This window comes from Emys orbicularis, chromosome 11 (genome assembly GCF_028017835.1).
Source record: "Emys orbicularis isolate rEmyOrb1 chromosome 11, rEmyOrb1.hap1, whole genome shotgun sequence".
Taxonomy (NCBI): domain Eukaryota; kingdom Metazoa; phylum Chordata; order Testudines; family Emydidae; genus Emys; species Emys orbicularis.
The window spans coordinates 72,183,473-72,205,499 of NC_088693.1; the positions used below are offsets into that span (position 1 = coordinate 72,183,473).

Sequence of the window (22,027 nt, forward strand, 5' to 3'; positions counted from 1 at the left end):
CACTAAGGTGCAACTGACCTGAGGTAAGTGACTGATCCTTTGGGACTGGGAGTAACCGGAATATTGCCATGATCCTTAGCGTAAGGCACCATCCATCACAAAGGTAAGCCCACCTGGGTGGCAAGACAGATCGCAGTACCAAAGGGGACGGTCTAATGACTCCAAGTTAAGGCTGTTATAGCCCTGAGGAGTTTACACATGATAATGTCAACCACCAATGTATATATAAAACTCCAATTTATGGTTTGTGCCCTGGCTCATAACAGTCTGCCCCGAGGTTGGTACTCGTGTTCTTGAGCCATTGCAGGACAGCTTGATAGAGGTATCTCTAGCTGGTGAGTTATGAGAGATTACACTCTTGCACGAGCTAGACTACTGATGGAGCAGGCCAGACACTATGAATAAGAATGAAGAATAACATCTCACTAATTTAGTGCAATGCTTTAAACAGAATTCTAATTAAAAGCAATTCCCGAAGAATTCATGTTCTTTATTAACAGATGTATCCAAAAGAAATTTAGGAAAGGAAAACAGTAACTGACCCTTTGCATACATCACCTGTGATATTCTATAGCATTCATAAATACAAAATACAGGAGCAGGTTTCACAATCTTGGATCATTTGCATTTTTACATGTTGTGCTGCATTGCACTTATTTTAATGGAGAATTTACAAAGGTCCTCAGTGCTCTATTTTGAGTCTCTATGTACTGCTGCCTCCACTGCTCTTTCCAGAAGTTCCAGTCTTCTGGAGCCTGCTAGTGCTTGGCTGCCGGGGCATTCTTTGGACAGATCCTTCCCGGCTGCAACGTTCTGCCAGGCCTTGGGTCCCGCTGACTGACGAATTGGTTTTATTTCTCCCTGGATGGACAAATAAATATGTTAACTCTAAAGTTCTAATCTGACATCATAACTGCACCCAAGCTGCTAGTGTTCCTCGAAAATTCGTGTTATAGGTAGGGTTTTATTAGACGATGAAATTTTACCAGCATCCAATATAGATACAAAATTCATGAACTGTAATTTAACAGATGTCAGGTAGCATAAATCCTAAACAAACTGCAAAAGTAGGACTAATCATATTCATCACAATTTGTTCCTCAGATAAATCAAATAGCATAAATCACTTTGTTTTTTAAATGTGTGAACACATTATGTGATTACTTTAATTTAGCATAGGAACACCAGCACTGCAAATTGCAACTAGGGAAGAATTTAAAGAGCATCTAACATGTCATGGCTAGGACAAGTGAACCAATGTTCAAGAGTTGATTCCTCTCACAAGCAACAGTGACAGGGTCCAACCCTGCAGAGCCTCTCCTGTTTGTCACTTTGTCAGACTAACAGACCTCTCAACTCTCTTGGGTATTCTGGTCATTCTCTGGGGTTCTCTGGCAGCATTTGGATTCCACACAGGAGCTGCCATTCACAGATTGTCTTGCTGGGTTCAGAAGGGAGATAGAATACTCCTCCTGAGCCATCTTGCTCTTATCCTACCACTGCTAGCTGTGTCTATGATGCAACACAGCCGCAGGGCAAACCACTGCGTAGCACTGTGCAAGCTGGAAGGGGAGAGGGCAGGAAGTGTGGTGCACACAGCTAGCAAGAGACCTGGAGGGGACCCCTTCCATGGTCAGCAGGAGGAGAAAGGGGACAAACTGAGACTTGCTGCAAGCAGGACAGGTGAGGGGAAGAAAGAGACCAAGTGAGGTGTGGGGAGACAGGGCCTGACACACCTCCCTGCATCGGGAGAGGGCCGTCTTAGAGGAGGCACATCATGTAGGGTAACGAAAAAGGGTAAGGAGAAAATTACACAAGTGAAAGGTCAAAAAGAAACATGGGAGAACAATCTATCCTAGGAAGGGATGAGAAGAACGGAGCTAGCCAAATAAACAAACAACAGGCTCCAATGCTTTAAAGAGTTTTAGAAAAACACATATCAGTAGAGATCAGAGCAAAAGGCAGGCATTTGGTAAGCTAATTTAAATATTTTCTCTGCACAAATTAGTTACATTAATTACCTGATTAGGATGTTGAGATGTTTTGTAAGACAACTGACTGATGGCTATACAACAGGGGTTGGCAACCTTTCAGAATTGGTGGGCCGAGTCTTCATTTATTCACTCTAATTTAAGGTTTCGTGTGCCAGTACTACATTTTAACATTTTTAGAAGGTCTCTTTCTATAAGTCTATAATATAGAACTAAACTATTGTTATATGTAAAGTAAATAAGGTTTTTAAAATGTTTAAGCGGCTTCATTTAAAATTACATTAAAATGCAGAGCCCTCTGGATCGGTGGCTAGGACCCAGGCAGTGAGTGCCACTGAAAATCAGCTCACGTGCCGCCTTTGGCACGCGTGCCATAGGTTGCCTACCCCGCTATACAATATATAGTAGCAACCCACTTATGTTGTTTAGAATCCATCATCTCTGCAATTTGCGTGGCCAATAGAAGAGTGAACTGTAGAAACTTTATTCCATTATTGCATTACTTACCAAAAAGTCATTCCTATGTAGCACCATTCCTGCCCCCTGAAAGCCACTACTGCCAACAGCACAGATTTACAGCGTAGTGCACTAGAGAAACATTTAAATTGCTTCCAAAGAATAAAAATGTAAGTGGCCCATTTGCATCTGTAAATAGTTTGACAAACTAACACAATAAACAGCAAATGCATTCATTTGCTTCAGACATGTCAACTGTTCTTTAAGAAAAATCTGCTACTGTAGACTTCTCATCTGTCAGCCCAAAGCCAGCCAGCCAGTTTTGCAATTCTCCTTTGCTGAAGCTCAGAAGCACTCAAGCAACTTTATTAATGCAAGTGCTGTCAATGAAAGTGCACAAATTGCAGAGAGGAGAAATTTCACTTTATTTCATCAAAGACGGCAACAAAATTGTCCCCAAAGATTATTTGATTTTTTTAGCAAGCAAGTAGGTGCACATTTGTGCATGTAAATACCTTCCTCCCTTGAATGCACATGTCCAGTTACAGTGCAAATCCTTCATTTGTGTAGGCACAAAGTAACGTACATCTCTCTCACAAAAAGGGGATGTGGGCCCACAGGATAGGCACACAAATGCCCAACTATCTGGCTCCCGGAAATCTGGCCCTTTATCCTCTAAATTATATTAAACTCCTCGGAAAAAAAGAATGACCATTTTATGTATATATAAATAAAGGTATGACGTCAGTCTTCCCATTTTGATCAATGACAAAGCTCCCTCTGATTTCAATAGGGTAGGGTCAGACCATGTGCATGGAAGCAACACCACAAGGCCCAACAATCAGAGTTGGTGTGCTGTGTGCACTTCTGCCTCAACACTTGTATTAAACAATATTGAACATTAGGGAAATCAACGCACATTAGCACAACCCATGAACGGAAAGGATTTCAAGAGACTTCCCCCTACAGTAAAGAAACTAATACTGATGCTAACAAAAGGCTCCCCCACTTAATTGAATTGACACATGATGTCCTGCTACTTTGAGGTGCATACTTGGTTGTTTTTCAGAGACCCAGTGTTCTGTAAATATGCAGCATGATACAAATACAAGTGATACTCCACATGAGAGACTTCATTTGAGTACCTCAAACGCTCAGAGAAGATGACTGCAATAGGAGCAGTCAAGTGTGTGTCCTACAAATGGGCTGATGTAGGTTCATAAGACCAGGTGCATACAACTACATGCAAGGATACATACACCAGCTTGCGATGGTTCATTCTTCCGTCCAAACAATACTGAGATGGGTTTAAAACCTAGTTGATTCAATAGATAGATGTATTCAGGAGGCAGGCAAGGCTGCACGGTGGCACTACAGAGTGCACACTGGCAGCAGACAGGACACTGCAGTGGCATAGAAGCAGTGTCACAAAGGTCAATCAGGCCCCAGGGAAAGCTTCCTGTAGTCCTCAGGTGTTTTTAGAAGTAGCCACCTACAGCACCGTTCTCTTTGCCTGCTCTCTGCCCAGACTGATGTTGCTGCCCCCTTCATTCCTCAGTAGCAGAAAGGACTGTGGAGGTTCCCCATCCCCACTAGAGCAGTGTCTTCTTCCCACAGGGAGCGACCCAAGGCTCAGACCCTACCTTTAAGGCTCCAACTGCTCTTCTTACTATTCTTGTTTGTAACACAGTGAGGGCAGTGCTTCCAACCAGGCTCCAGTCAGGAAGTGGACATGAGGACTGGGAGACACTAGTCAATTTGAAAACCAGAGTTAAAAGCTCACTGCTGCTGCCCAGTCCTGAGCCCCTGCAAGGATCAGGGGGGTTCACAATCACACATACACCCCTATTTAAAAAAAAAATTCTCCCCCCCCCCCCTTGTTGTGTGAGACCCAGACAAATAACCGGGGAAAGCGACAGACTGGCTTTAGTGGGAGAACAGTAACACTGCCTCTACACACAGGCCTGGCAGAGACACAGAAGCCATTTTTTTCCAGTCCCTTCTTTCAGTTATATTAGTTGTTCCTGGTAACAATAAGAGGCAGTGGGATGGTTTCAAAGGGATGGTGTGCCTTTTATGCAATCTACATGTTAATGCAAAAAGGTGTGCTCCAGTTAGAGGCTTCTTATAATTCATGCATAGAAAGGAAATTAGCACACACCTTACTTGAATCATTGGCAGGTTTTGAAAAAAAAATCAAATGTGTCCTAAGCAGAGAGTTGAATTCCTGTGGCCTGGCTGAAAAGCACCTAGAGCTGAGTTCCTCTCCTGTCCCTGGCCCCCAAGCAGACTACTAAGGCGATGCTGCACTGCTCCCCTGGCTTTCTCTTCCAGCAGATGCTTTACAGCCCACTCCACCCACATCAGTAACAAAACTCATCCTAGGCTCCTTAACTGGGAACACATGCTCTAGCCTTGACCCTTGTGCAGTGCAATCCCTGGGGGAGTGCTTGTGCCTATGTAGAGAAGCCCTGAAAGGGACGGGGCTGGGTAACAGAGGTAGCGAGTGGGAAGGATCCAGCGCTCCCTTACCTCCTTTCCTTAACTCAGTGATTCATAAGAGGTCAGAGCACTCCAACAAACCACCCTGTCAGCTGACACAGGGTGTTCGGACATGAGTGCTTAACAGCAGCATGGAAAGAATCATAGAATTGTAGGACTGTAAGGGACCTCAGTGGGTCATCTAGTCCAGTCCCCTACACTCATGGCAGAACTAAATATTACCTAGACCATCACTGATCTCAGTGATGGAAATTACACAACCTCCCCAGGTAATTTGGTCCAGTGCTTAACTGCCCTTACCATTAGGGATTTTTTCCTCATGTCCCAATCTAAAATCGCCCGTGGTGTAATTTAAGCCCATTACTTCTTGTCCTGCCCTCGGTGGATAAGCAGAACAATTTATCACCCTTCTCTTCATGTACCTTTTACATACTTGAAGGCATCAGAACAACTCTAACTCAGGAACCAACCCATGCAACAAACCTCAATGCCAACTCTGCCCACATATCTACACCAGCAACACCATCACAGGACCTAACCAGATCAGCTACAACATCACCGGCTCATTCACCTGCACGTCCACCAATGTTATATATGCCATCATGTGCCAGCAATGCCCCTCTGCTATGTACATTGGCCAAACTGGACAGTCACTACGCAAGAGGATAAATGGACACAAGTCAGATATCAGGAATGGCAATATACAAAAACCTGTAGGAGAACACTTCAACCTCCCTGGCCATACAATAGCAGATGTAAAGGTAGCCATCTTACAGCAAAAAAACTTCAGGACCAGACTCCAAAGAGAAACTGCTGAGCTCCAGTTCATTTGCAAATTTGACACCCTCAGATCAGGATTAAACAAAGACTGTGAATGGCTATCCAACTACAGAAGCAGTTTCTCCTCCCTTGGTGTTCACACCTCAACTGCTAGCAGAGCACCTCACCCTCCCTGATTGAACTAACCTCGTTATCTCCTCACTGACTTATACCTGCCTCTGGAAATTTCCATTACTTTCGTCTGATGAAGTGGGCATTCACCCACGAAAGCTTACGCTCCAATACTTCTGTTAGTCTCAAAGGTGCCACAGGACCCTCTGTTGCTTTATACTTGAAGGCAGTTATGTGACCCCTGTCTGTCTTCTCTCCTCCAGACTAAACAAACCCAATTTTTTCAATCTTTCATCATAGGTCATGTTTTCTAGACCTTTAATCATTTTTAATGCTCTCCTCTGGACTTTCTCCAATTTGTCCATATCTGTAACAAAGTGGGGCCCCAGAATTGGACACAGAACTCTGGCAGAGGCCTTATCAGTGCTGAGTAGAGTGGAATTATTTCTTGTCTTGTTTTCAACACTTCTACTAATACATCCCAGAATGAGGTTTCCTTTTTTTGCAACAGCACTATATTGTTGACTCATACTGAGTTTGTGATCCACTATAACCCCCAGACCCTTTTCTGCAGTACTCCTTCCAGTCATTTCCCATTTTGTATTTGTGCAACTGATTATTCCTTCTGAAGCACAGTAGTTTGCATTTGTTCTTATTGAAGTTAAGACCCATTTAATTAGTCAGACCATTTCTCGACTTTGTCAAAATCATTTTGAATTTTAATCCTGTCCTCCCAAGTGCTTGCAACCCCTCCCGGGCTGGTACCATCCACAAACTTCATAAGTGTACTCTCCATGCCATTATCCAAATCATTTATGAAGATCCTGAATAGAATCAGAACCAGGTCAGACCCGCTGTGTTGCTGAGGAGATATGCTGCAGCATTCTGTAACAGTTGGAGTTTCCTAAGAGCTGAAGGTTTCATGCCCAGGTGTACTGCATTGCTGCAATTCGATTGAGAGGTGACAAAGGCATCGATAACTGAGGCCAGGTCATTGGCTGCCAGGATGGAACAGTGTCTCCCAGACAACTGGAGGCGTTGGAAAGCATTACTTGTAACTGTTGCTATATGAGAGATGAGCATCAGCTCTACCATTTGATGGGCTTCTGAAGTTGACCACTGGTGATGGTTCATATCGGCACTACTAACACTGCATCACTGGATAACAATAACAGATGACTTCAGGTCATGTATGTTAGACCAAGAAGATGGACATATGGTAATGATTCCATTTAATATCTGACCTTGACTCATGAGCCATCCAGGGTGGGTCGAACTATAGGAGACGCTGCTAGCAGAAATGAAATTACAGCTCTACCCCGATATAACGCGACCCAGTATAACACGAATTTGGATACAACGTGGTAAAGCAGTGCTCCGGGGGGCGGGGCTGCGCACTCCAGTGGATCAAAGCAAGTTTGATACAACGCGGTTTCACCTATAACACAGTAAGATTTTTTGGCTCCCAAGGTATATCGAGATAGAGGTGTACTGTTAAGAAATTTTCTGTTCTTCAGTCCAGTGTCTCCCACAATTCCGGACGTCTGGGAAGTAGCGAGCAGTGAACAGATATAGGGAGGGTTATGAAACAAAAGTTCTGTAGGAAAGTACTACCCGCCCCGTATTATTACTGGGCCATTGCCTGCAGCAACTTCCTTCCAAAGGAGGCCTCTGCAGAAGATAGAAGGTCCATCTTGTAGTGCTTAAGGGATTAGCTATAGAACAAGAGCCACTTTGCAAATTTCCACACATGTTCTGCCCAAGAGATTGCTCAGGATCTCATGTGATGCACCTTAATCCCTTCTGGGACAGGAGACTGACAATTTATAGTCTTCCACAATACATAATCTAATCCATCTACAGATGGAGGATTTCGAAAAGCTGAGCCCCTGGCATTTCGGGTGGAAGGACACAAATAGGGAGCCCAATCTTCTCATGAATTCTGTCTGCTTGAGATAGGTGTCAGGTGAGCGATGAAAATATAAGGTGTGGTGAGTTGGATATTGTTGTTTTGGACAGAACAAAGGAAGTACAACTTCTTGGGAAGTGTGGAAGGACAAATCTACCTTAGGAAGAAAAGATTCTAGTGTCCTGAGCATGACTTTGTCCTTGTGGAACAGGCAGCAAGGCTCCAGTATAGATAAGGCTGCCAGCTCTAAAACTCACCTGGTGGCCTTGACAGCTACTAAGAAACAAGTCTTAACGGATGAATGAAAGGCCAATGCTGAAATCAGAATCTCAAAGGGATGGCTTTTTCAGAGCCATGAAAACTAGCAGAAAGACCCATTTTGGGAAGAGTGGCTTGATCATCAGTCTGGCTAATCGGACTGCCCGAAGGAATCTGGCTACCTATGGATTGTCTGTCAGGGAACCTGAGGTTCCTGAGAATAGCACGCTACTAAGAGTGGACACCTGACATATGAGGATACTGGATTGAAGGCCTCTGTCTATGCCTTCCTGGAGAAAGTCCAAAATTATTAGAATTCCAGGATTTCTGGGATTTGCAGTGTGCTCTTGGTGCTAACTGAATCTGGACCAGATAGAGAAGTATGCTTTTAGTGTCGATACTCTCCTAGATGAAAGCAATGTCTTAATCACTCTGGAGGACAGACTAAAACCTTCTAGTGCTTCCCTTTCAATAACCAGGCTGTTAGTTTGGAGCTGTTTCGGGTCTGGACAAAAGATGATCTTGTAAAAGGATGTCCTATTTCCACAGAAGCTGGAGTGGTGGCTCCAGCGTCAGCTTTATCAGGGCTGAGAACCAAGGTCTTCTCAGACAATTAGTATCACCATTGTCTGTTCTCATTTTATTTTCTAGACCACCTTCCCCAGTAGTGGAAATGCATAAAGTAGGCCCTGTGGCCAACAGTGTGATAAGGCAGCTGTCTGGATTTCTAGATCAGATTGCATTTTATGGGGTGACTGGATGAAGAATGGATGAGGTGAAGCCCACAGCTCAAGCAAATATCCCAAGCTCACTATTCCCCTGAACCACTTGTCTGGTTGATGAAAACCATTCCTCCAGGAAACGAGAAATTCTGCTCTCTATCTGCAGCTCTGGGCACAGGCCTGTGCGATCTTTGTCATGCAGTTGATTGGGGGAGGGGGGGGGGAAGAGGGAGGAGGAGGGAGAGGTCACTCTGGACTTTCTTCCTGGACCTCAATTCCACTGTTTTCCCTTGAGCAATCTGTTGTCCCTTCGCTGGTATCTCTGTGACGACAGGGAGTGAAAGGAGCACCTCTGTCTGACGGCCAGTCTATATTCTCTTCCAAGGGCACTCAGTGGAGAAGGGATAGACTGTTTGCATTTGCCACCTTACCAGCCACCACCACCACCAACTATCCAAGTTTTCTCCAAAAAGGAGGGTGCCTGTAAACTTGACCAAGCACAAGGGCTGCTTAGAATGAAGATCCACCTTCCAGAGTTGGAACCACATGTGGCGCCTGGCTACTGAGCTAGAAGCTATGGCTCGGGCTGAGAATCTCATCACATCCATTGAAGCATCAGCTACAAACACGAATGCTAGGGAGACTCTCTTTAAAGTAGAGCCAAAGTCAGCATGATCTCTGTGCTTAAACGCTTTGAGATTGTCCAGACAGGAAAGAGATGCTCCTGCAAAGCAGGCAGTTGCCAGGGACGCTCAGAAGGTGCTGGAGGAGTCTTCAAAGATCTTTTTGAGAGTGGCCTCCATCTTTCCATCGAGTCCTTAGGATAGAACTCTACCATATCCCTGGTGAGGGATGCTAGAGTGGCATCAACCTTCGGTATCTCAGCAACAGAGCTTTTTGGTCCTTGACTATTGACAGAGCCTGAGGTCACTCTTGTTACAATGCTTGCCTTTACCAGGCTTGTTCCATTCAATAATAAATCATTTCTCAAAGGAGGCATGAAGGGATATCAGAGCCTCAAGGGAAGATTTTAAGGGGAGAAACTTACTCCAAGGCTTATTCACAGGAGCCTGCTCAGGTTTCAGAGCCAGACAGCTTGCCTTCCTCAGTGGAGGAGGAAGAGGAGGAGGACGAGGAGTCAGATGACTTGCATCTCCTGGATTTTTTGTGCTTTTTCTTTCCTTTTTTAGATTTTTTAAACCTTTTTTTGTGCACTTTGGGAGCACAGAAATTCTGCTGAGGCTTTTGCATCTGGCCTTCCTTAAGGCCTGGAGCCCTCTCAAGAGATCTGTCTTAGCTCTCTGGGTCCCATTTCCTCTGGGAAGAGTGGGCTCATTGTCAGAGCCCTCCTGGTTGACTTGGGAGGAAGGGGGTGTTGATTAGAAGCCCTGTTTCCTTCCCCAGGGTACTTGAGATCCACTTTAAGATTTGGAGGGGAGGAAGAGTACCTGTTGCCCCACAAGCCTTCTTTGTTCTGCAGGGGCCCCTGGAAACTTACCACTGGAGTTGAGTGGTCAGGGTCCACTTTGTTTTTGGAGCCTCTTCCTGCTCTGCACTAGGGCTTCTGGTCCATTTTTCCCATTGGAGTCACTGCTGCCTCGGTGGGTAGGGGACTCTACTTGCCTGACTTATAGTCTCAGGACCTAATGGAATTAGGATTGGTTAGCTGGGTACAACTCACCGTCTGCCAAGCCTGGGAAGGCTACCTCATACACATATATAAAGCATCACTTGGATTGAACCCAGTGCTTTTTTTGGCTGCTCTGCTATGCCTGTAAGACAAAGGAGCTGGCAGGGAGATGCTGCAGCAAAGGCTCAGGGAAAGTTAAACCTCTGAAGGATTAAGCAACCCAGGAAGGAGGAGGAGAAGGAATGCCGAGGAGAGAGAACACTGCTCCCCAGTGCCCAGCTGGTCCATCCTGTGAACAGCAGGGCAATAGACCATTTGTAGCCTCCCCTGGAGACAATGACAGTCTGGCAAATGGGGTCACCAGAGTATATGAAGCCACGTGACCTAAAAGCCAGAGACATGGTTCTTGCTCTAGTACATGGATTGTTTTGCAATTGATTTACCAACACTAGCATGCTGTTGAATCTGATTTGCTGCAAGTATGCTCAAGCCGTGGAATCAACAGGGCCCCCCCAAATTCCCTCTTTTGTGTCAGGCTCAAAATTAGACTTTTTCATGTTCACTCAGTTCCAGGCTGGAGAGTACATATGACGTACTTGTGACAGCCTGACAATTTCCTGCAATACCCTGAAAGAAGTTTACTAAACTAGGTTAAACCTTACTGAACTGGATTGAATCCTTTGGGGAGTGGGGATGTGTGTGTCACTTGTATTAAAAATGCAATTGTGTATGTGAAATTGTATGTACCTTCTCTAGTAGGAGGGGGATGCTAATGTACTTCCTCTGTTACCACCCTTTGAAGCCATCCCCTGGAGAGGTGCCCATATACTAGTTCAAACTGGATTCTCCAGGCACCACCAGACAAACAGATTTCTTGAATAAAGAGCCTGGTTTTAAACTGGCTCAGGGCCTTCTTCCTGAACCAGCAAACAGACAGGAGCCATGGTCCATAGAAGGCCCCAATCTTTAGAGTAGCGTTGGAAGGACTGGACCTGCTGAAGCCCCACAAGACAACATTTTTCTTCTGAACTGAAGCTGTGATTAACTTGTAATCTCAAGGAACCCTCATGGGTGAGAATCTGAAGGACTGTTCCTGCAGAATCCATGTTGGGGTTGAGGTGAACCCTGGTAAGCTTATTAGCATGCATATAGGTTCTTTTATTGCTTTAAATGTGTTTTTTTTCTGTAGTGTCTTAACCTAAAGAATAAAATTGGCTTGCATAGAAAGAACTGTTTGGTAGTTTACTTCTGTTGACAATCACTCATCAGTTGCTGAAGAGAAAGCAAGCAGGTGCACTTGGGCAGCCTGTCTCTTCTGGGAATAACACAGGGAAGGCAGGGAACTGTGCAGCTTGGAAATACCTGTCAGAAAGCAGAGAAATGCAGGTCTGCACCCAAAAAGGCGATGGCCGGGGAGCTGGAAGCCTGAGAATAGGTGTTTTTGCTAGACCACAGAGGAAATACAGGGGCAGTTGCCCTGACCCGTGACATTTATGGTGGCATCGGTGGGATCTGCAGCAATGTGAACTGCATAAGTGTCAACAGCAGTGAAAGCAAGTTACCTAGAAGGGAAAACCACAGAGCAAAAAGTCTCAATAGGAGACTTTTTTGGGGGAAAGGAATGACAAGAGCTACAGAGTGACGAGAGAGACAGAGAAAAATGAATTATGAACAGCTGAAGAAAAATCAGCTGGTTGAGGTATGCAGAGAAAGGCAGCTTAACACTGAAGAACAGACAAAATGACCGCTAGTAGATCTGCAATATTCTAAATGACCAGTCCAAGAATGACGGTTCAGGTTTGCAGAGAACCTCCAACTTGCTGACAAAAGGTCCACCATACTGGAGAGAAACAGGGAACAAACAGACTGACAGAAGAAGCAACTATGTTCTGTCCTGACCAGCACACCACTGAAACAGGAGCGGCAGACAGCCAAACAGGAAAGGCACAGAGTGAATCTGGAAACCCAGCACCTTGGAGACCGGGAGCAAAAGAGAGCAGACCAACAGCATCAGTACAAGAGAGAAGGTCAAGGAGTGTCAGGAGCGGCTTCAAATGGAGAGACTGCACCAGCCGAACCAGGAACGGCAGGATCAGCTTAAGCTGAGAGAGATTGCGCCAGTAGAACTGTAGTCTGGCTGAACTTGCCTCCAGGAACGACCTTAGCAAGAGGCAACTTGATCCTTGCAGGCTCTAGGAGCGAAAGCCCAACACACATTGCATGTGTCCAGCAGATGTGCTTCTCTCAAGCAGAGATGCTGCGCACATGAAAGCTTATGCTCCAATACGTCTGTTAGTCTATAAGGTGTCACAGGACTCTTTGTCGCTTTTTACAGATCCAGATTAACACGGCTACCCCTCTGATACTATTTATTAACTGACTCCTGCAGTATAATTTCATTTTTTAAAAGCTCAAAGAGAAACAGAGACCTCACAAAAGTTTCAAGTAAGAGTAATTTTTGTGATCTTTCATATGGAGAAGCACTGCTCAATTCCATGCAATTCTCATGGGGGGAGAGGGGGGAAAATCTATTTCACTCTGAGTTACTTTTTTTTGGTAAGTTACAAATTTCAATTTGTCTTTATAATGCAATCCTGGCTGCAATCTTAGCTAGGGTGTGACTACCCCCTTTCCATAATTACACAGCTTTCTGAAATACTACAATAGTCATACACTGATCAAAACCTGCAGTTTAATCCTCCACAATTTCTTGAAAAATCCAACCCAGTTTGTCCCATCAGTTAACAAAAACATCCATGCCCTAAGCATCACCTCTGACCTTCCAGACCCTCCCATTGTTCATCTTCCAGTTTGTCTAAAACTACCTTCCTTAACCAATCTGACCATGTCATTCTTTGCCTTGAATCCTTCAACTGGCTCCCCCACTTGTCCTGTCCATCCCATCAAGTTTCAGCTTCAAAGCCCTGCAACACTGCCCCAGGTCTCCACCTCAGATGCATGTCATCATGTGTCCCCTGCTTTCCGACAAGGATGCCTGACTTTGCTACCCCATTTGGCGGCTTTTTCAACACTCCCATCTCTACCACCGTAGCGCCGAAAACCACATGACTTTTCAGTGCTCTATGTCTTGCATTTGTTTCCTAAGTCTTTGGGTTTTTTTAAAAAAGAAAAATGCACCTTTAAGGTGCATGTGTATTCAGGTTACTACTTTAGTTCACAAACTTTCCCCAGAAATACTTATACAACAGAGTGGACACTCTAATGTTTTAGATTTTATTTGTACTGTTCATCTGAGACTCAGCTATTCTCAAGCTATTTTGAGTTCAAATATTTTCATGAAGTACTTGATGCAATTGGTTTATCATGCCTTATGTTTTTAACTGCACAAGTTTAACTCCAAGTGACTTGCCCCCACTCCCATTTGGCAAATAGCTGTAGTATATATGTGACATACCAGTAGGGGGAACAGTAAGATGTACTCAGACAAATCTGATGGTCATGCAGTTTTGTTCTGTGTAACTCAGGGGTTCTCAAACTGGGGGTCGGGACCCTTCAGGGGGTCACAAAGTTATTACATAGGGGGTTAGCCTCCACCCCAAACCCTGCTTTGAATCCAGCATTTATAATATAATATAATGTTAAATATATTAAAAAGTGTTTTTAATTTATAAGGGGGAGTTGCACTCAGAGGCTTGCTATTTGAAAGGGGTCACCAGTACAAAAGTTTGAGAACCACTGGTGTAACTAAACATTGCATATGAAACCTGTCGTTGCTTTCTACTATTACTCCATTTTACAGTTTTCGGCGTTACTTCTGTACTTTATTGTTTAAATTGTATTGAATACTGCTCGTATCACTCAAGTTGTATACTATTTATAACTTTGCCACAGTACTACAACACATTACCCGTGTATCTAAGATAGTACACAGTTATATGGTATATTATAGCTGGAAGTGTCCATTGCATTAAGGTTGCCAATCACTTTCCAGTATAACACGGTTTTCAGTTGCTTGCACTGGGCCTCAGTGAGCCTCCTGCAGTATTCTGTAGGGTCCACACAGAGCTATAAATGCATCTGAGATATGGGCAAGATGAGAATCCATCAACCATCTCCCCCGTCACCCCAAATACTTTGGGGCCAGACACAGAATGATGAGGATAAAAGGAGTATTGAATTGCCCCCCTTCACTATAATGCCATCCATCTTGTGCACTGATGGAGGCAGGGGTCATGTGGGGAAAAAGGTATGACAGCATGAAATTGGAGACTACTGTAACACATACACAGAGGGGCAGAATTAAGTTTGAATGGGATATCTTCACTCTGGCAGTTCCTGACTTAAGTGCATTTTTAAAAAGTTAACACTCTTGTTATTTTTAAAAAGTGGAATTGGACAGTATCTCTGGGACCTGTAGCACTAGTGCTTCATTCAGGAAGTTTCTGCTTGCATAATTTCAAGAACTATGGAAGACAAATCTCAACCCTATGCTGTTCTGTAGCAATTCTCAAGATGTGCATGTTTAAAACAAAATTGGTCTGTGAGAGTTTTAAGCTCTAAAGGTTTAGAGTGGTCATGTTCTTCCTCCAAGATATCCCAGCTCAAAAGCAAGCAGGCATTTCTCACCTATGTATGCACAGCAGCATATACTGAAATGGCTACACTACAACTTGTTTGGAAATGGATTTTAAACATACAAAATCACACAATGGCCATAGAGGCATGTGCACATGCCATATTTATGTGTGTTGGCTTCCTTACCTCAGCCACAATCTTTAAAGTTTAGTTTTTAAGACCGAGTGACAGAACTCACCCCATCCCCACTCAAAAAGAGCTAAAGGGATTTTACTCAAGCTTCCAAAGACAATCCGCCAGAGACAGAAGAATGGAAGACTTCAATCCAAAAAGATAACTTTCTGAAACACACATGGAAATCAGAAAACACAGGCCTTAAATGGAAACAGGTTTGCAAGCCTTAAGCCTAATGGCCAATGCATATGACCGATATAAATTCAAGCATTATTTGTCTTTATAGTGAGTCATCGCCACACAAGCTCTCCTGTAGAGTGCATGCACCAGTTTGCGTTTATAAAAAGCCACTGATAAAAAACTTGACAAAAATATCCACCATGCACAGGAAGTTCTTAGATTCCAATCCTGCAATTCGTTAAGAATGGACAGCCTTCAGGGAAGCTCTGAATGGGCAAAACAGCCCACCCTAACGCAATGGTCTGCAGATTCTGGGCCACAATATGTAATTCCTAAACTTACTTCTCTTGGTTGTCTATGCGTATGGCACTTTCTAGTCTAAGACAGAGAATGAAATCTATTGTGAAAAATTCTGTCTCTTAATTCAACAGCAAAGTGAATCAGTTTTCATTTTTAAAATAAGATTTACATTTTATTTTTAACCTGTACATTTTAATTATTTTTAAAATTACCCATTCCTGACAGTTTATTAACATTAGAATGTATTGTTTAGAGGGTACACCGGTTCTTTTAGTCTAAACTTAAAGGACTCACAATGCAAGTGCGACTCTTAACGTCCTAACAGACTGCACCAACCCCAGTAGATAAACTAATAAACACAACCTGTAAAAGGAGAGAACAGGCAGCAAGAAAACTGGAAGGAACGAGGGGGACCTTGAGAGAGAGGCGAGCAAGCATCAGCAGGACTGTAGACCACAATCTTAGGGGCTGTTAGTCTTGGAGATCGAAGGGCAGAGGAAAAGGAGAGTGGTGCAGGGATTTTACTGTTCTTGGCAGAGAGAAATGAGACCTCTAATTCAAAGAGAGACATAGAAACACATTAAAAACACCATATGTCTATTGAAAAAAAGAACAGAGTCGTGAATGTAAATGAATGCTCAATACCCTTAAAGAAAAAGAAAAGTTGTCTCTTGACAGTGGTAACATAGCTCACATGCTTTGTTAAATACATCAATTTCATAATCTTGTCATCTTAACAGTCTACTTTTATGTTGCCCCTCTAAAATTTTAAAGTCCCCAGATGAACAGCTTAGACTTGAATAGTTATTACATTAAAATGCTGTTAAACAAAAATCATTTCATAGTAATAAATGTACCAATATTTTTCTCAAATGTTTTCAAATATAATTTCATAATTGCACTTTCCACATTGCTTGCCAGCCATTAATATAGTAAAACAAGCCTTTTAAGCACACAATGCATTTTCCTGAAGTACTTAATTGATATTTTGAGTTAATAAACCCCAACATTAAATAAATGTTGTAAATAAATGCACAAGAGTACACCATTTCCTAGGTAGTATCTAAAAGTAACTGTGATGCTTTTCTTTTCTTTGAAGGAAGTACGCATCAAAGATGAAAAACAACAAGGACTCCGGTGGCACCTTAAAGACTAACAGATTTATTTGGGCATAAGCTTTTGTGGGTAAAACACCTCACTTCTTCAGATGCATGGAGTGAAAGTTACAGATGCAGGTATTCTATAATGACACATGAAGAGAAGGGAGTTACCTTACAAGAGGAGAACCAGTGTTGACAGGGCCAATTCAATCAGGCTGGATGTAGTCCACTCCCAATAATAGATGAGGAGGTGTCAATTCCAGGAGAGGCAAAGCTGCTTTTGTAATGAGCCAGCCGCTCCCAGTCCCTATTCAAGCCCAAATTAATGGTGTTAAATTTGCAAATGAATTTTAGTTCTGCTGTTTTTCTTTGAAGTCTGTTTCTGAAGTTTTTTTGTTCAAGAACAGTTACTTTTAAATCTGTTCTAGAATATCCAGGGAGATTGAAGTGTTCACCTACTGGCTTTTGTATGTTACCATTCCTGATGTCCGATTTTTGTCCATTTATTCTTTTACGTAGGGACTGTCCGGTTTGGCCAATGTACATGGCAGAGGGGCATTGGGTTGGGTCCTCTGATGGTGTCGCTAGAGTAGATATGGGGACAGAGTAGGCAACAAGGTTTGCTATAGGGATTGGTTCCTGGGTTGGTGTTTCTGTGGTGTGGTGTGGTGTGTAGTTGCTGGTGTGTATTTGCTTCAGGTTGGGGGGTTGTCTGTAAGCAAGGACTGGTCTGTCTCCCAAGGTCTGTGAGAGTGAGGGATCATTTTCCAGGATAGGTTGTAGATCGTTGATGATGTGCTGGAGAGGTTTTAGCTGGGGGCTGTATATGATGGCCAGTGGTGTTCTATTATTTTCCTTGTTGGGCCTGTCCTGTAGTAGGTGATTTCCGGGTACCCGTCTCGCTCTGTCAATCTGTTTCCTCACTTCCCCAGGTGGGTATTGTAGTTTTAAGAATGCTTGATAAAGATCTTGTAGGTGATAGTCTCTGTCTGAGGGATTGGAGCAAATTCGGTTGTATCTTAGGGCTTGGCTGTAGACAATGGATCATGTGATGTGTCCTGGATGGAAGCTGGAGGCATGTAGGTAAGTATAGCGGTCAGTATAGGAAACAGATTGACAGAGCGAGACAGGTACCCAGAAATCACCTTATTGGGCGAGACAGGCCCAATAAGGAAAATAAAGAAATCATTCTAGCGACACCATCAGAGGACCCAACCACATCAGCCACACCATCAAGGGCTCATTCACCTGCACGCCTACTAATGTTATATATGCCATCATGTGCCAGCAATGTCCCTCTGCCATGTTCATTGGCCAAACCGGACAGTCTTTACGTAAAAGAATAACACCTGGAATTGACACCTCCTCATCTATTATTGGGAGTGGACTACATCCACCCTGATTGAATTGGCCCTGTCAACACTGGTTCTCCACTTGTGAGGTAACTCCCTTCTCTTCATGTGTCAGTATATAATACCTGCATCTGTAATTTTCACTCTGTGCATCTGAAGAAGTGGGTTTTTTACCCACAAAAGCTTATGCTCAAATAAATCTGTTAGTCTTTAAGATGCCACTGGACTCCTTGTTGTTTTTGTGGATACAGACTAACACGGCTACCCCCTGATAAAGTAACTTTTTTTCATCTAAATACTGAAAAGACTGTTTTAACTATTGTTAAAAATGTGATCCTTTATTCTGGTACTGAGATCTCTTCATATTCATTTCCATTCTGGCCAAAGCCAAGCCATGTGGAGTCCTGCGGAGCCACACCACAATTGTGTCTCCTTTATACAATCACCCACAGCCGCTCACTGTAGTCAGGTGGGGTGAACTGGAATTGGATTTTGGCATCTTTTAGTTTTGATCAGGTGTCACAACCCATGCCAAGCTAAGCATGCCACTTACACAGCACTTTTTAACTGCTAACAATTCAGACTAAGAATAAAGGCATTGCCAGAAACATACAGGTCTGTATCATTCACATAATAAACAGCTCTCATTTTGACGTTCAGCATCAACTGCAATTTTGTTTTCTTATGATTTAATATAATTTGTTTCCAATATTGAAGGCTCCCAGACAGCTACTTCCAAACCAGTTTAAATTTGGCATGCTCAGTTTTTGTAATCCTTCAGAAGCAATGCAAGGGAGGCTCAGCTGGTCTTCCCTAGCAAGGCCAATAGAAGCAACAGACTGCTTTGCTAGTGAGTCTGCGGGTATGATCAAGAGGGATAGGACAGAAGGAAAACCAAGGCAAGAAGGGGAGAAACACTAAAAAGCAGAGGATGAAAATTGCACACCATAAGGCCCTGCACCTAGAGTACAGTTTTTGGTCCCAGATAACCATAAACAGGTACGAACATTTGCTTGCATTTACAGTGGAGTTAATCAACTAATATTAACTGGAAACTGATTAACCCAAATTACAACATGTCAAAAACCTCATCTAGACAGGACCATGGCAAGAACATGTCAGAGAACAGACTAAAGCTAAGGGGCCCAGATGAACCAGTGCTGTGACAGTACATACTGGTTTGGTACAGACCCCTTGCTGGCCAACTACAGCTTTGAACTTTCAGTCCCAGGCTTCTGGTGGGGAACTCCTCTCTAACATGCTCCTTCTGCTTGTCACAGTATCTATAAACACACTTATATCACTTAACATGAGTGCCTGCTGAAAGCCTGGTAGGACTAATGGAAAGAACATTCACTAGATACAGAGGAAGATGCACCCAGCCCTCCTCAGCAGGAAAGAATGTCGCCTCCACCTGAGACAGGGGAAACTGGGATACCATAATATACTGTATTTCCAAAAAAGAATGGAAAGGGAGAAAGAGCAGCAACAGAATGTACATATTTTTAAAAGAAAAATAGGTCTCGTGCCTTTTGCTTCTTTATTGTGAAAAACTAGAGCCTGATGTTTTTAATCAAAAAAGGTCTCTTCCTACTTCTTACAGTGTTAGAAATTAGACTCTGTCTAGAATGGAGGTGGTGAGAACTGGGGAGTTGGAGTAAGGCCTGGTCTACACTTAAATGTTTTACTGGCATTGCGTTCTCAGGTTTGTGATTTTTTGTTTGGCCAACAAAACTATACTAGTTAAAGCCATAGCGTAGCTACAGTTATATGAGTATATGAGACCATGCTACAGTTTAGGTTATTTGTTTTTGACATTTTCAATATGGCTAAAGGGGCTTAAATTCAGGCTTAAGTGATGACATAAGAAGCAACAAGAGAGTGCGAGATGAGCTAGGAAGAGGGCAAGAATTGTATACACCTTGTTTAAAAACGCTTTGTTTTAGTTAACATACATAAATGTCTAATTGGCATCTTGCATAAATGAAGGCTCCCAGCCCTTTAATTGAGGCAACAGAGATCGCCTCCGTCCTGCAGCAAAACCAGCCGTGGCAGCCCAGAGACTGCTACGCGGGAGGGATTTGCCTGCTTATGTCCATACCGCCCTTTATCACCCCCCTGCCCCAGCAGAAAGCAGCAGCCACGGGCCCGAGCCCGGGCACCTCCCTGCAGGGAGAGGGACGTGAGCCGGGCCCGGGCTCCCCCAGGACCAGCCCGGCGGGAGGGGGGCCCCTAATAACCCGCAGCTCCTGACCTCTCGTCTCGGGGCCGGTCTCGGCGGGGCCGCTGGGAGCCGGTCTCTGCCCGGCGCACAAGGACTTCAGCATCTGGAATACGGCCAGGGGCGCCACGTTCATCCGCAGCAGGTCCAGCAGCAGCCTGCGGGGAGAGGGCGCGGGGTCAGCAGCTCGGACCGCGCGCGCGGCCCCCCCTCGCCCGCCATCGCCCCCCTCACCTGAACACTTCCGGGTCGAGACCGATCCCCGCCGCCTGCGCCAGCTCGAACAGCTCCGCCTCCTCCGCCGTCGGCAGCTTCCGCCGGGACCGCACCGAGGCCCCCACTTTGCCCAAGGCCGCATCCAGCCCCGAGTCCGCCCCGCCACCGGCCAGGCCCTGGTCGGACATTCCCGGCACTGACCGGAAACGCGCTCACCCACAGCCGGCGCCAGTCTCCTACTGAGCATGTGCGGAAGGCGAGGGCCGGAAACAGCCGCGCGGGGACCAGAAAATGCACACCTCGCCTCCTGTTCAACTGGGCATGCGCGCTTTTCTGGAGCATGCGCGATTCTGCCTGTGCATTCCCTGGGGTGTGGTCTCCCAGTAGGGACCCTCGCGGTTGGCGCGTGGGCCGTGCCTGTCCTGGCTGAGGCTGCCAGTGCCGGGGTGGAGCTGTCCTGCGGCTTCAGGGGGTCTCGTGGGGCGAGGCGGCTGCTCGGTACCGCACAAGCTAGTGCAGTCAGGGCCAGCCTTAGGGGAAACGGCCCGCATGCCTTTCCCCCCATTCTCCTGGCCTCCAAGGGCCACCCTGCCTCCCCCCAGTGTATTGAAAGAGATGCTGGGGCTCAGCCCCACCACCAGTTGAGTGCTGGCTGGGGGGTGCCCCGCTGTGAAGGCAGCACTGCTAGCAGCAGAAGTAAGGGTGGCAATACACTATATACTGTGCCACTGCCTTCCAGCCACCCAGCCCTGAAGGCAAAATAAAAAATAAAAGTACAGAGAACCATTAAGTTACAAGAAATTTGTCACAATACGCGAGTTGCCCCCCCCCCAAAAAAATACACTCCCAACTGCTATACTGAACAACAGATCTGTCTGTACGTCATAAAAGAGCTAGAGCTTGTCTCATATGTGCTCCGTCTGGCTGGTGTAATACAATTCCACGAGAAAGGATCATTTATAGATTGTCTTTCCTTCATGCTAGTTTGTTATTGCCAAAATTAATATTTTCAAACAAACCGGATAAAGACTTAGTGTACTGGTTTTGTTTTTGTATTTGTAATTTTTTTTTTTTAAAGTAGGGGACAAGTAATCTCTTTCACAAATTGCAGTAAAATAGGATGGATACTGTATCATCTAGTACAGGAATTTCCATAATGCATAACTGTGGAAATAGAGGCTCAAGAGATTAAGGCTTAAAAAACATTTGCAATAGCCAGTCAACTAGAATACAGAACACACAGCACTTGCTTCGCCAGGATTCTGTTGTTATAATTGCATAATTTAGCAACCAGGGTTGGATTTAGGGCCAGGCGACTGGGATGGCAGGCTCGGGGTGCTGTTTTTGTTGCCACAAAAGGGAAAATAGAATGTTTGAAGTAAAATGTTTCAGGTATTCCATATATGGATTCATTTTTCATTAGCCTAGAATTTTCTGGACCTTCGTAGAATCTCATGAAAACTTGCAGACTTTCTGAGAACTACATTTTCCTTGAACCTCCTAGAATGTTGTCAGTTATGCTATCGCAGGTATATAAGGGGTGGGATGTCACCAGTCAGTGAGATATAAGAACGAAGTGAAGTGAGCCC

At 44.5% G+C, this 22,027-nt stretch overlaps 1 protein-coding gene across 1 annotated transcript; it reads right to left on the reverse strand.

Moving 5' to 3' along the window:
• Positions 1–473: 473 nt before the first annotated feature.
• On the reverse strand, positions 474–20,626 carry LOC135885709 (mitotic-spindle organizing protein 2B-like). The gene is made up of 4 exons (XM_065413609.1): positions 20,457–20,626; positions 20,256–20,380; positions 15,913–16,101; positions 474–861 (listed from the first exon to the last, which is right to left on the reverse strand). The coding sequence occupies exons 1-4, from the start codon at positions 20,624–20,626 to the stop codon at positions 704–706; spliced, it is 642 nt and encodes a 213-aa protein (XP_065269681.1). The 3' UTR covers positions 474–703.
• Positions 20,627–22,027: the final 1,401 nt, after the last annotated feature.

Coding starts and splice junctions, on each gene's coding strand:
- LOC135885709 (XM_065413609.1), bottom strand. CDS start 20,626: ATGTCCGACCAGGGCCTGGCCGGTGGCGGGGCGGACTCGGGGCTGGAT. Junction 20,381..20,456: donor CTCGACCCGGAAGTGTTCAG/GTGAGGGGGGCG, acceptor CTCTCCCCGCAG/GCTGCTGCTGGACCTGCTGC. Junction 862..15,912: donor CCTGTTCTCTCCTTTTACAG/GTTGTGTTTATT, acceptor TTGTCCATCCAG/GGAGAAATAAAACCAATTCG.